Source organism: Dryobates pubescens, chromosome Z, assembly GCF_014839835.1.
Source record: "Dryobates pubescens isolate bDryPub1 chromosome Z, bDryPub1.pri, whole genome shotgun sequence".
In the NCBI taxonomy this organism is placed as follows: Eukaryota; Metazoa; Chordata; class Aves; order Piciformes; family Picidae; genus Dryobates; species Dryobates pubescens.
Window position 1 is genome coordinate 97,049,845 of NC_071657.1, and position 16,374 is coordinate 97,066,218.

General features: G+C 43.5%; 1 protein-coding gene across 2 annotated transcripts in view; it reads right to left on the bottom strand.

Annotated features, from left to right (window-relative positions):
* PLPP1 (phospholipid phosphatase 1) overlaps positions 1-16,374 on the bottom strand; it is a 74,962-nt gene that overhangs the window by 7,577 nt on the left and 51,011 nt on the right. For both annotated transcript variants that reach the window (XM_054178579.1, XM_054178578.1), the window contains exon 4: positions 11,642-11,699. In XM_054178579.1, coding sequence (XP_054034554.1) covers positions 11,642-11,699 — 58 coding nt within the window. The remainder of the gene's footprint in view (positions 1-11,641; positions 11,700-16,374) is intronic.

The window sequence follows — 16,374 nt, forward strand, 5'->3', positions numbered from 1 at the left end:
GCTGCTCTGGTAGCAATGCCCTTCTATCAGTGGCAGATATCTGACCATGGCAGCTCTCCTGCTGTCCTGTTTCTAAGCATCCATCTGACCATTCAGTAATCATTCAGCTATGGTCTATTCCTCTTCACTCTTCCATCCTGCTGTTTCTCATGTTTGCTTTATTTGTTCATTTTAAAGTGTACACAAATATTTCATAGAAGCTTCCGGTAATGGGATTAAGTAATCTCCAAATTATTTTCCCTACTAGCTAATGCTCACTCTGTAATAAAAATAACTCTCCTACACTCATCCTGGATGCAAGTTTCTTCTTAACCTTCAATCCCCACCCTCCATTTCTAAAAATACACACAGAAATGAAGAGAAACTCACAGCCACTTTGTGGCTTCTTGCAAGAAGCCACAGACACCAATGGAAAGGTCTCTGCAAGTGGAGAATTATTTGCTCCTCTTAATGTTTCTAGCATAGCTTTCAAGCTCACCACCGCAGTATCAAGCAGTATTAGTGTGCTGTACACATGCCTGCCAGTCTCCCTGATTTTAGATTACAGTGACTTATTTCCTGGATGGACTTCTGAAGGCATAACCATACAGCTTCACAAGAAAGTTTCCTAGTAGCTCACATCTCCTATCACTGTTTTAAGGGTACAAAATTCTTTTACATCTAAACAAACCTACTCAACTCCACTAACAGAGATAATAATTTACATACTTAGTTTCAGTACTTAAACCTCCTCATTTCTCATTCAATTCCTTATCAGATTTTTTTTCCCCAAAATCACATTGCACCGTAACTCTGCACTGCAAAATATTTTGCCTCTTAAGACAGAGGAAATCCTCCTGCACTTTCAGTCCTCCAAGAGTGGAAGTCAGAAGGAAGGCAGTTTTGGTCTTGTTTTTGTTTTCTCCCACCTAGCAAGGGTTTTACCTGTGCCAGTTGATTTATTTTGTCAATTATTTCAATAGGATTTTGTTTTCTGAGATCAAAAAGTCCCTATTAATTGTGTTTCCTACAGGTGTCCTGTTCTGCTCTTGCCTGCAGCAAGAAGACCACTCTGGACTTCCAGAGGGCAGACTTCAGGTTGCTCAAGGAACTAATTCAGAGGGTTCCTTGGGAGAAAGCCCTCAAAAATAAAGGGGTCCAGGAGGGCTGGACCTGCTTCAAGGAGGAACTGTTGAAGGCACAGGATCAGGCTGTGCCAGTGTGCCGGAAGATGAGCTGCCGGGGCAGACGGCCAGCCTGGAAAGGCAATGAACTCTTAATTGAGCTAAAGATAAAAAAGAGGGTGTATCATCTTTGGAAGAAAGGTGAGGCAACCCATGGAATATTTAAGGATATAGCCAAATCATGTAGGAAGAAAATTAGGGAGGCAAAAGCACATTTGGAGCTTAGACTGGCCTCTGCTGTGAAGGACAACAAAAAGTCCTTCTATAAATACATTAAGAGCAAGAGGAAGGGCAGGGACAACCTCCACTCCTTGGTGGACATGGAGGGGAACGTTGTAACAAAGGATGAGGAGAAGGCAGAGTTACTTAACACCTTCTTTGCCTCAATTTTTACTAGCAAGACAGAATGTCTTCCAGACAGCTGGCCTGCAGAGCTGGCAGGACCCAGGGAGCTGCATAGTTTCCCTGTGTTCCATGAGCAGGTTGTGGAGCTCTCCTTAGCTGCTTGGATCCCCACAAGTCCATGGGACCAGATGGGATCCATCCTAGGGTGCTGAGAGAGCTGGCAGATGAGCTGGCCAAGCCAGTCTCCATCATTTTCCACCAGTCCTGGCTCACTGGAGAGGTCCCAGAGGACTGGAAGCTGGCCAGCGTGGTGCCCATCCACAAGAAGGGCCGGTTGGATGAGCCAGGGAATTACAGGCCTGTCAGCCTGACCTCAGTGCCAGGCAAGATTATGGAACAGGGCATCTTGAGTGCAATCACACAGCACTTACAGGATGGCCAAGGGATCAGGCCCAGCCAGCATGGGTTTAGGAAGGGCAGGTCCTGCCTGACCAACCTGATCTCCTTCTATGATCAGGTGACCTGCCTGGTGGACGTGGGGCAGGCTGTGGATGTAGTCTACCTGGACCTCAGCAAGGCCTTTGACACCGTCCCCCACAGCAAACTCCTGGGCAAGCTGTCAGGCCATGGCTTGGATGGGAGCACACTGCGATGGGTTAGGAAGTGGCTGGAGGGCCGAGCCCAGAGAGTGGTAGTGAATGGTGCCACATCCAGCTGGCAGCCAGTCACCAGTGGTGTGCCCCAGGGATCAGTGCTGGGCCCCATGCTCTTTAACATCTCTATTGATGATCTGGATGAGAGCATTGACTCCATCATCAGTAAATTTGCTGACGACACCAAGCTGGGGGCAGGAGTTGATCTGCTGGAGGGTAGAGAGGCTCTGCAGAGGGACCTCGACAGGCTGGGCAGATGGGCAGAGTCCAACGTCCTTCACATCAGAGGCCAGTCTAAGCTCCAATTGTGCTTTTGCCTCCCTAATTTTATTCCTGCATGATTTGGCTACATCCTTAAACATCCCATGGGTTGCCTCACCTTTCTTCCAAAGATGATACACCCTCTTTTTTCCCCTTAGTTCTTTTAGAAGCTCATCACCCATCCAGGCTGGCCGTCTGCCCCGGGGCTCCTCTTCTGGCGCATTGGCACAGCCTGCTCCTGAGCCTTCATCAGTTCTTCCTTGAGGCAGGTCCAGCCCTCCTGGACCCCTTTATTTTTAAGGGCTTTTTCCCAAGGAACCCTCTGAATTATTTCCTTGAGTAACTTGAAGTCCGCCCTCCAGCAGTCCAGAGTGGAGGTCTTCTTGCTGCCCCTCTGAGCTTGACCAAATACTGACAATTCAATTCTCTCCTGGTCGCTGGCCCCTAAACAGCCTCCGACCACCACATCCCCACCAGCCCTTCCCTGCTGGTGAAGAGGAGGTCAAGCATAGCCTTGCCCCTGGTAGGCTCACGCAGCACCTGGGATAAGAAGCTGTCCTCCATGCACTCTAAGAACCTCCTAGACTGCCTCCTCTCTGCTGTGTTGAGATCCCAAAGACATCCAAGTGCCGGGTTCTGCACATTGGCCACAGCAACCCCATGCAGAGCTACAGGCTGGGGTCAGAGTGGCTGGAGAGCAGCCAGGCAGAGAGGGACCTGGGGGTGCTGGTCGATGGTAGGCTGAACATGAGCCTGCAGTGTGCCCAGGCAGCTAAGAGGGCCAATGGCATCCTGGCCTGCATCAGGAACAGTGTGGCCAGCAGGAGCAGGGAGGTCATTCTGCCCCTGTACACTGCACTGGTTAGGCCGCACCTCGAGTACTGTGTCCAGTTCTGGGCTCCTCAGTTTAGGAAGGAGGTTGACTTGCTGGAACGAGTCCAGAGAAGGGCAACAAAGTTGGTGAGGGGTTTGGAACACAAGCCCTACGAGGAGAGACTGAGGGAGCTGGGGTTGCTTAGCGTGGAGAAGAGGAGACTGAGGGGTGACCTTATTGCTCTCTACAACTACCTGAAGGGAGGTTGTAGACAGACGGATGTTGGTCTCTTCTCCCAGGCAGTCAGCACCAGAACAAGAGGACACAGTCTCAGGCTGCGCCAGGGGAGGTTTAGGTTGGATGTTAGGAAGAAGTTCTACACAGAGAGAGTGATTGCCCATTGGAATGGGCTGCCTGGGGAGGTGGTGGAGTTGCCATCACTGGAGGTTTTCAGGAGGAGACTTGATGGGGTGCTTGGTGCCATGGGTTAGTTGTTTGGGTGGTGTTGGATTGGTTGATGGGTTGGACGCGATGATCTTGAAGGTCTCTTCCAACTTGGTTTATTCTATGTAGTCTATTCTAAGGAAGCACACTTCCCCTTTATGTACTTATTTTCCCCTCTTATTTTTGTCTCAGTCATAGAATGGTAGAGGTTGGAGGTGACATGTGAAGGTAATTCAGTCCAACCCCCTGGCTCACACAGGTATGTCTAATATACTCACAGCATCATGAGCTTAACAGCCAGAGTGAAAATATGTTTTTTCTAGAGAGAAGTCCCCATCTTTGACATGAGGAAATGAGAAGACTGAAGTACAAGTAGAGGAGAAACAGAAGTGCAGTCAGTTTTCCTATGGAATAAGCCCTGCTTTAAATGACAATATTTGGTAACACAGTTTGGGAGAGAGTGTTTATTCCACTTTGCTTAGCACTGGTCTTGTCTAACTCTGGTTTCATGATCCTTGCCTGAACACTAAGAGAAAGCCCTGTGGCACTACTGTTTTGCTCTTTAAAGGCACAAGATTGTACTGCAGTTGTTTGGATCCATTCTTCACTACAGTTAGAAAAGCTCCTATTTTGAAACCAGTCTGCTGACTCAAAAAGTCCCAAGAGCCACAAACAGTAATCAGCACTGTGGAAATCCACCGTAAGGACTCTACCCAAACCAAGCAGCTCTGGAACACTAAGGTACAAACCATCTCAAGTGTGGGTACATATGTACATGGGTGGCTTTGGGATTTCTGGGTTGGAGGGAGGAGACACGGAGTTACTGTGTTTTGGTGGTTTTGCTAATGAGGCAAGGGTGGAAAGAAGAAGGAAAGCACAAGAGACATCAGTGTTTCAAAGTCTTCAGGAAAAACATCCTCAGAGTAACTAATGTGATAAAAGATGGGGCAAAATTCTCCAGGAGACCTGGGGTTAGGAATAAAGGCTGAGAGTCCAGGTACATTTGCAGGATAGGAAAATTCCATTTCTACAGGTATCTCAATGACATCCTCACAGGACACAGTCCTGCTGCTCCTAAGGCTGTGATGTTTTCCACTGGGAAGCTGAGTATGTGTCCAGAGCACCAAAGAAACTACCAAACTCCATCAGTAAAGAAACATCACAGCTTTTCTATGAGAAGACCCCAGTAACCACAGTACTACGACCTTTTACAAGATGTACTTTTCATTTGAGTAGTACAGTTTGCTACAAGCAGTTACTCAAACAAGAGCTCTTTAAGAGAATGAAAGAGCTGAGATATTCATTCTGGATTCTTGGATAATGCTATAAAGCAAGAGGAAATGTATATTTAGACAGATGGATGATCTGCCACCTCCCTGTTTCCATTCTGGTCCAACAATCCAGCAGTACAGAACAAGACACTTTTGCCTTGCTTGGACTGGGCAACATGGGAGAGACTGTCAAGAGATCTTCCAAGCTTTCTACTTATTCTGTGAAAGTTTGCAAAACAGCTCTTCCTTTTCTGCATGTTACAGGAAACTTGAGATTCCTTTGTATATAAGATAGGAATAACAGCTTTCACACAAACTATTTCAGGTAGCATAAACAGGAATTCAAGGCACTGCAAGAAAGGCAGGAAAGATTAAAATTGCTGTTTAAAAATCTAAACAACAATGGCCAAATAACTTGACAGAGACAATCCTGTGTTCATACAAATATTATGTACAGGTGAAACAGCTTACTTTACACCTATAAGCACTGTTACCTATTCATAAACACAGAGCTCTAGGCTCTGTCTGCAAATCAGAAACCAATAGGCAATTTCATGTGAGGCTTAATATTAATATGGGTGATGCCTATATCTCACACATGTAGATTCAACGGGCTCAGACTGAAACAAACACAGGTATTACAGAAGTGCTACAGGTGTAGCAGAATTCATGAGTCACTCATGAGATGGGAGTCCTTAAGAAAAAAAAGGCACCTTGGCCCTTGAAGATTATTTTACCTTCTTTTAGGAGATTTCCTCATTTTAACAACTACATATTTATGATGCCTGGTAGATCCACACTATTATGGGTTCTTTAGTTTTATTTTAAGCAGAAAATAAAAGAAAATGAAGCAACATTTCAGAATTAGTTTTTCCCCTTCCAGTGGCAGAAAAGCTTGCAAGTCTGCAGTTACTTCTAGGCTGCTGCTCAGAGGAATGATCTATCCTTTTTACTGTAACCATGTATTCCTCCTGACTCCCCTGTGACAACTCTGATGTGTGGGCTGGTACAGGGAAGTCATCCATTGGACAGCTGAACTGAGTGGGGAGGTGGGGAAAGTATAACCAGACTGCAGAGAGAAGGCAAAATACCTGCCAGTCTGGCCTGTAAGATAGCTGCATGCTTCTGTCAAAAGGCAACTGATGAACAAGAGCCACTCACTAAGCAATAGCAAAAACCTCCTGTCTTCCTAAGACTAGCCCAACTCTCAGTTCAGTATTAAAAGCACTATCAGTCTATTCTGTAAAAACATTTCCCACTGGACAAGCAAAAGGTTTTTAACCCTCTAGCCTTAGCTTACCTAGAAATAATGGTTTACTGACATCACTTTACCATAAAGCAGGATAAACAATAACATGCTTGACAGGATGCTTGGTTGCATGGTTTAGTTGATTGGGTGGTGTTGGATGATAGGTTGGACACGATGATCTCGAAGGTCTCTTCCAACCTGGTCTATTCTATTCTATTCTATTCTATTCTATTCTATTCTATTCTATTCTATTCTATTCTATTCTATTCTATTCTATTCTATTCCACTGTAAATGATAACACATGCCTCTTTCCTGAGGAGGGGAAAAAAACCAAACAACTAAATATGTTCCTTCTACCTGGAGTAAGACCTTTGTGTCTAGCAAGTTACAGAAGTTTTTCCTAGAATAACTAAAGTATTGCTAAGTATTGCTTTCAGCTCAGGAGCCAGTTCACAATCATCTCATCACTAGTGACAACTGTCATTCCCAAGCAAGCAATGGAGGGAGTCACTTTGCTTTGTTTGCTTACCACTAAAAGGTCTAAATACCAATATTAAAAGAATATCAGAAGCACAAACAGAAGCCCAACTGTCTCCATACTTGAGCCTCACAGCATGAGCAATTACCTATTTTTTCATCTCTGCTTCAAGTAAGATGCTTGTTACTACCCACAGCTACAGCCAAACAAAACATTTTCAGCAACAAATGCATTTTCTCATTAGTGCCTGAGACTAGGGTGTAGTCCTCAACTTTCACGTTGTGCAGGACCACTAAGGACTATTCTGGAGGCCTAGTTAGTAGCATCTGGGGCAGGGGGGGAAGGAAAAAACAAAGAAATATTGCCATGCAGACAGAGATACTTAAAATACTGTGTTACAGGCTCCCAACTCTTATTTAGGTAGTTTTAGTCAGCCTCCAATCCTGACATAAACAATTACAGTAAGATACCTTGAGAGCAAAACTTGCATGGCACATTTAGGAGTGCAAGTACAAAAAGCAGCCTAAACCTCACTTTTGCTTGGGTTTATTTAGTACCCCATCTCTCAGCAAAAGAAGGCTGTTGACCAAGGCCAGTTGCCCTCCTGTTCTAATCTGTGTCCTCAGACACACAAGATGTTTCTTCCCAAGGAACTGTGGGAGAGCTTGAGAGCCACTCAAGTTACATCATGCAAAATGCATCATCTCCTTTTATCCCAAGGCTCAGCAACACAAACATGTTGCCATGCCCAGAATAGCTTGGCTGGGTTTCTGCTACCCTGTTCTTCATCCCAGATCAGGTGCAGGCAGGGAGGTGCCCAGGCTATCTACAACCATGACTAACTCCATTACAGCAACCTGATCCTCAGGGCTCTGCCAGCTGCAGCAGTCGCAGCGGGATCATTCTCCCTGCTGAAAGGGGCATGCCTTTAGCGTTCTAAGTTGAGATGGCTTTGAGAACTTTCAAATGTTTTTTAAAGTAAATTGGAGCAAAATCTGGTGATGAACAGCAGCATCTTTTCCTCCAAGGGTATGGTGCTAAATTTGGTCACACAGACATTGCTAGAAGAGGTGTTCAACTACACACACCCTTCCATTCCCCAAGCCGAGATGAAAAGGTTTTGCCAATACTGGAGAGATCATGCCAGTTGTTTAATTATTAAGGAAAGGAAGCAGCAGGGGGAGGGGATGACAGGGACAATTTGGGATCCAGCATCCATTATTAGGTCACTGGGTTTCCACATACTGTTGTAGCTTAAACTTCCTGTAGTTTCCATATGGAACTGCTGTTGAGAAAAGCATCCCAGAGATTACAGCTCAATCTGGACCCAAACTGACCCACCTAGCTCCGCTAAGTGAATCCCAACACATTCTCCACCACAATCCTTTGGCCTAACTATCTGCTGGGTGATTTTTTTGGATGTAGTTTCACTCATTCCACTGAGTTAAAAACTAGAAGAAACCATAAGTCTAACTGGAAGGAGGCTGAAAACCCAGGCCTTAAGCTTTTTTTACAGGTAAATGGAAACACAACATCCACTTAAAATGCAGTAATGACGGCTGTAAGAATGATTGGTGATATACAGTACTGCTTATTTAAATAGGTCAGTTATATAAAGCAATTAACATTCTCTAAAGTTATTTGACAACCATGCATTTCCACTCTAACACCATCCTTTTAGAACTTCTTAGACAAGTGTTACATGAAACAGAATTGATGCATTCTTCTCTTTACTCTTTGGATGAGCAAACCTGCACTCTCGACAGCAAGTGTCACAGTGACTTGCAGTGGTCACTGCCCTTGCTCCTGTTTTAATGCTAGCCAAATACAGCAAGCTACATAAGACCAGTTCAAGCAGAGATTTTTCACATGAGCACACCGAATTCAAATATGGTAACAAGAAGTAGACTCATTGCACTTTAACATAAAAGGCAGACACTAACTTAATGGAGCTGCTCCCAGTTATGGAAGTATATAAACTGATACAGTATCACTGACTCATTTGTTTTCTTTAGAAACCTTTAAAAACCTGATTGCTACATGCATCAAAGGTGAACACTGCTCCTGCAAGGAACTTAAGACAGTATTAAGTAACTGTAAATGACAGGGAACAGAGGTTATCTGTGTCCTCCCAGAAACACGAGTCCTAATTACATAACCATGCAAGTATTTCCACTCCTCCAATGCTGTGCCATAAACCAAATGACAAAATATGGGGAAATGCACATTTGTTTAGGCTACTCCTTTTGCATAGCTCATGTGGCATGATATTCTTTCATATTTCTTTAGCTCTTCTTAAATTCAAGCCATGTATTTTAAATTTGGATTTTTAAGCTTTTCTGCTTCTACCTTTCCTTCTGAACTAGATCACATGTTTTCTTCTGTATGCTCCTGAAGCAAGAAAGACCACCTAGGTGAACTCCCTGCTCCAGGGTAATGAAGGCCCTCCAGAATACAAAGACATTAAAGTCTATGAGATGAACTTGTTAAAGATCCCAGATACCTGGAAGCACCTACAGCTTCCAGATTTTGTCCATAACTCCCTTCACATGAAAATGTACTGCCCTCACTATGAATGGAGACAAGCAGCACAGGATTGTGTCCAAAATTGCAGGGTTTTTTCCAGATACCAGCACAGTCATGCAGTCAGAATTCAGATACCACAGTTTCCACTGTGACTTGTGGAACTTCTTATGTTACTAAAGGCTTAAAGCACCTAAAATGTTTGCAAATGTCAACGAACCACCCTACATTAATTTTTAATACATTGTGTGCAAGTGCACAAAACAGGAAAAAGATGCAATTTGTTTGTAATTCAGAAATTCTGCTTTCAGTAACTGAAGCTGCAGAAGTATGTCACTACTTTGCTTGGTAATTTTGCATGGTGGCTTTGCTTAAGCCACTCATCTGAAGCATCTCTCGTTTCATGGTTGCAGTGTTTGTGCAATCTGTGGCAGAGATCATCTGTCTCCAAAATGCTCTTTCAATTTTGGAAGGCATAACTCAACACAGTACTCAAGTACAGTTCAGCAAGCAACACTGGAAGAGTATGGTTTCTGCAGTATGCATACACAGCAGACTTCTCCAGTCTCTCCACAAACCAGCATGCTCGTGTCTGGTTATGATTAACCCTGCCTGTGAGTAATGCCACATGCCAACGACTGTTCCGCTTGTCCACAGTGTGGACTGCAAAGCCCACTGTAAGGGTGCAATGAACAGATAATGCCAGCACATCAGAGTTCCCTTAGCAAACAGGTTATCAAGTGTTGCAGGTTTGGCTTAGAGCCCGTGGTGGCACTCTTGTCTTGCCACATAGGCAAGGGGGAGGGTGAGAAAAGCGTATGTCACCTTCCTGCAGGAGTTGTCTGCTTGGAGAAGTGAGTACTTCCTTTTCATTAAAATAAATAAATAAATAAATAAGCAACAGGGTCGGGGGGGGGGGGAAACAAACAAAAACCCAAACACCCACAAACAAACAAAAAACCCCAAACCAAAGACAACCACAACCAACCCCCCGCTCCCCCCACATACAAACAAACAAAACATACACTAGCCAAAACAAAAAACACACACACACACAAACACAGTGTTCATCAGCAAGGTATAAAAATCCTGCCACTGGAGTCATTAACCTTCTTCAGATGTCCTTATGAAGGCCTCTCAGTTTCTGGATGAATAATCTTATTACAGGACAGAAGAAAGCAGACAGATAATCTCCACAAACCCTCTTATTTGTACTGGGCAACAGTTCAGCCAGAGGCAAAACAAGAAATGGGGGTACAGGAATAGAAGAATACCTTCTCCTCCAGGCAGCATTCTGGTTACTCATTACTGAATAACAAACTGATCTGCAATAAAACACCCACTGACTCTTAATGTGACATTTGTACCTCTCTAGTTTAAAGGAGCCAAGTAAAGCCATACTGCTTGCAGCTACATTAAGGGCAGAGAAGAGAGGGGAGAGGAACTAAATAGATTTAGCCATCCAGACTGAACACTGAACTTCTGGAAAAAAGCTAAAGCTTGCCTTTTTTTTTTTCCAATAAAGTTTAAAAGCAAGCAAACAAACAAAACCAAACAAACAGAAAAACCACACCAAACCCCAAACCTTAAGGCACACTTCAGGACCACCCCTTTCTGTATGCAGTTGTAGGTTTTTTTTTAGTTTAACTTGAAATCAAGATGCAAATTGAATCTGAGCTCCGTGAAGATCCTGGCCTGCATACATTATGTTAGCAATTTATAATCGGGACTAGAGCTTAATTTTGCAACTACATTAACAACAAGATGGCACAAAGTCGTTTAATATATTCTGTGTTACAAATTAGCAGGAGGAGACCAACAAAATCAACCTTCCAGTGTTCCTTAGCTGACTTGGAACAGTTTGAGAACTGAAACATGTTAGGCTCCAATTGAAGCACTAGTGAATTGCTCTTACCTTTCACAGACAGTTATGTCCTCTTGCTTCCATCCCTCTCCATGTTTAAAAGGTGGGAGAAAACTAAAATGAATCTTAAAATTCAAGATGATCTGCTGGTTTAAGCTTATGGGACCACCCATGTGTGATCAGTGTTTAAGGGGGGTTGTTTTTAACTAGGTTTTGCATGTTTCACTGAGTCAGACATATAATATATTTTTATATGGCTTTCAATAGTTTCAATGTAACTAGATTTAAATAGCAGCATGTTTTCCAAACCCACTTGTCATCATGTTCATTTCAGACAAGGCACACAAGCCAACTACCACACTAAGTATTTTTAGGCATATTGAACATAACTCTACTTCTTGTCCAAATGCCAGCCATGTTCCCTTATAGCTCCTATTGAGACATCTTCAATTACTCAGACAAGAATCTTAAAGTCAGTGTCCTTTTGTGCAAAGCAGGCAAGTAAACATTTTAGTTTTTGCACTAGTTCAGCTGCAGAACATTGCTACCATTTTAGACAGCAAGAGCATACTTACTGCTAGGAAGAGCATGCAGTACATGGAGAATGAAGAATGGCCAGAGTAAAATGATAGTCTGGAAGAGAAAACAACAACAAAATGTTATCTCATTATTCTTCTTCTGCAAAAGTCAAGTCTACAGTGTTATTATTTGTTATCTTGCAAACAGCTATCCTATTCCATCATTAGATTGATCTCCACATCAGATAGTAACTCCTAGCCTGCTCACTGAATTTTGAAGTGCCACTAAACACATCCTTAAATCTAGAAATCTAATGTCCTTTTAAACAATATATCATCTTCTTGATAAATACCAGAATTTTAATCACTGATCAGATAGCCATAGTATGTGTATGAGAACAGTGACACATTAAGTACCCAAACCAAATTGGTTGGATTTGGTTAGCATTAAGAGGCAGTAGTTAACAACTCATATCTACCATAAACATATATATATGTAAAACTTTGTTAAATGTACTGTTGCATACAGACCTTGTTTGTCTATAATTGAAGGACAGGGGGAAAGACAGAAAGGCAGCTCATTAGTCAACCAGCTGCTAAAGATTCATAGAACACCAGATTGGAAGGGACCTCAAGAATTACCTAGTCCAACCTTTCAGGATAAGAATATAGTTTAAATGAGATGGCCAGCACCCGGTCAAGCTGGGCCTTGAAACTGTCTAATGTAGGGGAATCCACCATCTGCCTTGGGAGTTTATTCCAATATCTAATAGTTTGAATACTGAAAAAAAAAACACCTTGGCATCCAGTCCAAATCTCCCCAGTAGCAACTCGTTCCCATTACCCCTTGTGTTTACCATGGGACTCTGTAAAATGGAGTGTCCCTCTATGTACTTGTACGTGGTTATGAAGTCTCCCCTAAGCCTTCCCTTCTGAAGGCTAACAAACCCAGTTCTCTCAGCCTTCCTTCATATGACAGGTCTTCTGGCCCTTCTGGCCTTTCCAGCCTGTCTGCATCCCTTTTGTATAGAGGGGACCAAAACTGTACACAGTACTCAAGGTGCAGCCTGACCAGGACTGTGTAGAGACAGACAATGACATCTTTATCCCTGCTTGTGATACCTTTATTAGTGCAACTCAGCACCCTGTTGTCATTATTTGCCACTGTAGAACACTCACTTCACTCATGTTGAGCCTTTTGTCCACCAAGATCCCCAAGTCTCTTTCCACAGACCTGCTCTCATGCCACGTGGCTCCCAGTCTGAGCTGCCTTCCTGGTTATGTGTTCCCAGGTCTAAGACCCTGCACTGGGCCTCATTACACTTCATACAGTTCCTTCTTGCCCACTTGACCAGCCTGGCAAGATGTTCCTGGAGAACACTTTCATATTTGGTTATCTCATTTAAAAAGGAAAAACATTGCCTTCAGCTTTTAAAGGCTTCTAGCAGGTTCAGACCTCAGGGATTCAACAGTTAATGCTGAGAATTCAGGGTGCCTTTGGCAAGGCCCTCTTTTGCACAGGTGCTTTCTGCAAGCAGCTGAGTATCACAGCTGCAAAAGAAATCCCACCCATTTCTTCCTCAAGAAGAGAGGGCAAAATGGCAAGACATTTCTAATTCAGTCTTAAGTGGAGAGATGATAGAAACTGTACCTATATTTTATGCACATAGCCTTGTCACAGTGCTGCTCATGGGCTCTCAGGCTTCTGTGCAGTTTAGCTATGTAACAGCACCCCTCCCTCGAAGAGTTCAGCATACACAAACCCAAGGCCAACTCAAAAAGTTTAACAGTTCTAAAAATTGCTCTCAACTATATCCAGCAGGCCACTATCCTGGTACCCAACCCAAGCAGAAAGCCTGAGGCCAGGGTAATTCCTGGTCACTGGAAACATTTCTAGTCTTTGGAACACAAGTAATGAGGGCAGCCCTGATGTGCAGTACAAGACATTTCCTCTGTATGTTTTAGCTCTGGTTTACAGGTGATTCAAAGCACTGCCAATAGCTTTCACTTTCAGAGACGCTAAGATGACTTGAGTAAGATGACATTTTTTTAATTCAGTTCTTAAACAGAAAAACTGTGATGGCAGTGTGTTACTATCAGATGTTTAAAATTCAAAAGCATTAAGATTACATTTTAGCTAGACATCCCTTCTCCACTTCAGTACTCTTCACCAGTTAAGATCTCTGGGCAAGAGTCCACCATGAGAAGGCAACATAACAAGCATTTTGAAGACCTCTGTCTTTCAGGAAAAGGTGTCATTTGAGCCATGGAAGTAAAATATAGTGTGCTACAGAACAGAAGACACACAAGGAATTCCTGTCTCCTGTGCTGACTTTGGGGCTACTCCTATTGCCCGCAAGACAATGCTTCCTACTAATTCCTGAAGGCACCCTGTTGCCAACTGGAGGAATTCAGAAGGTTAGAGAAGGAATAAATGAAATTCATTGTTTTGGAATTCCTATGCCATTTTACAGATGTTGACTACTGGCACTCTTGGGTTTAGAAATGTATTAGCCTTGTGTAACATGAAGAATGCCTTGCTCCCAGTGGAAGATTACACACTCTGAACGTGTTCTCATCAGGGGTGGGTCAGCATCCTGTACATGATTTAAAATTACATACATCACGGAAAATACTGTGCTCAGCACAGGAAGTATTGCCAGAAATACAATTAGGACAAAGTACTGATCCAACTTGTACATTGTGCAATGCTGGTGAAAATTCTTTGGCAATACTGCTGTTTCCAGACAGCTTAAAAAACACAAAAAAAAACCCCACCACCCAAAAAAAAAGCATCACACATGTTAGAAGAAAAAAAAAAGTAAAGATTGTAAAACTCTTTTAAACACTAAGTTTGACAAAGGAAAAGTTTCCCAATGTCTTCCCAAAGCCAGAACATCCTGTCCATCCAGCTGCACATCCAAGGCTTGTTAGCGCTCATACTGCAAGGGCTGGCTAGCCATGAGCCAGCTCTTCAAGAATAAATAACACTCTCAAGTTTTAAGAGCCCAAACCAACAGTCCCAAGAACACAGAATTCTTAGAAGAAAATAGATTTAGAAATAAAATGGTACAAGCAATTCCCCAAATCCCTACCTCTTGTTAATAAAGATTAAATTACCGCAGTAGGAATTTGAGCACCAAATTCCAGCTCGCCTTTCTGGAGAGCTCCCAAACAGAGAGGGACCTGGGGGTGATGATCAACAGCCGCCTGAACCTGAGTCAGCAGTGTGCCCAGGTGGCCAAGAAGGCCAATGGCATCCTGGCCTGTATTGGGAACACTGTGGCCAGCAGGAGCAGGGAGGTCATTGCGCCCCTGTACCCTGCATTGGTTAGGCCACACCTTGAGTCCTGTGTCCAGTTCTGGGCCCCTCAGTTTAGGAAGGACATCGAGACACTTGAATGTGTCCAGAGAAGGGCAACAAGGGTGGGGAGAGGCCTTGAGCACAGCCCTGTGAGGAGAGGCTGAGGGAGCTGGGATTGTTTAGCCTGGAGAAGAGGAGGCTCAGGGGTGACCTCATTGCCCTCTACAACTACCTGAAAGGTGGTTGTAGCCAGGAAGGAGTTGGTCTCTTCTCCCAGGCAACCAGCACCAGAACAAGGGGACACAGTTTCAAGCTGCACCAGGGGAGGTTTAGACTCGAGGTGAGGAGAAAGTTCTTCACCGAGCGAGTCGTTCGTCATTGGGATGTGCTGCCCAGGGAGGTGGTGGAGTCACCATCCCTGGAGGTGTTCAAGAGGGGATTGGACGTAGCACTTGGTGCCATGGTCTAGTCATGGGGTTTGTGGTGTCAGGTTGGACTCGATAACCCCTCGAGGTCTCTCCCAACCTTGGCGATACTGTGAACGTCTTCAAATTAATAGTCAATCAATATCCAGTGACAATGTAGTGTTGTAAAATAGAGTTGGTAAGCACAAAGCCTTGGTTTGATTCTCTCCAAAATGGTAAAGTCTGACATCCAGAGGAGCTTTGCAGAGATCTGTGCCTTTTATTCCAACAATACTTACCTCAGATCACACCTGGTGTGAGGAACAAGGCTTCATTTTAACATGGGAAAACACAAGCTTTACTTATTTCCACTTGGGAAATAATTACTACAATTAGAAGAATGCCTCAGGAAGTGGATGAAACTAGCTTCAGTTCTTAGTTGAGCTCTAAAGTATACTCTCAGCTTCCAATGTATACAGTACAGCTGGACATCTCAAAAAGGTCTTAGAACAAGGTCATTTAAAAGCTGTTTAGCTTGCCTGAAACTTAATTTTGCCACAAATTTCATGTTTTATGACAAACGTAGAGACACTATAGTTTCTTAAAAAGGTTGCCAGAAGACTGATTATAACTAAGCATCACAGTTTGCTACTGTCAGTCTGTATTTTCAAAGATTATCTGGAAAAATAAAGTACAGACAATTCCAACATGAAATAGTTTTAGCCAGGATTTCTAATCCCACACAGAGAAGCGTAAACCAGCTTGCCTTCCAGGACTTGACACTGACATTTCATTCTTTTATATTCCTTTCCATGCACAAAACCAACTAAGCACGGGAAGTAGAGCCTACCTGACAGAATTGCTTCAATTGCTCATAAAATGGAACATAACACACAGCAAATAAAGGGATCATTTGTCTCACACTGCCATTTGCAAGGAAGAGCATGGTTTGAATAGGAAGTTCTGCTTGGCAGTGAAGTACATTATTTCATATGTGAATTACTGAACACTGAAGCTCAGTAAACAAGCTGCAAGTCTTGTCTCCACATAATGTCTTTGTAAGGACACCTGAATGCATAAGC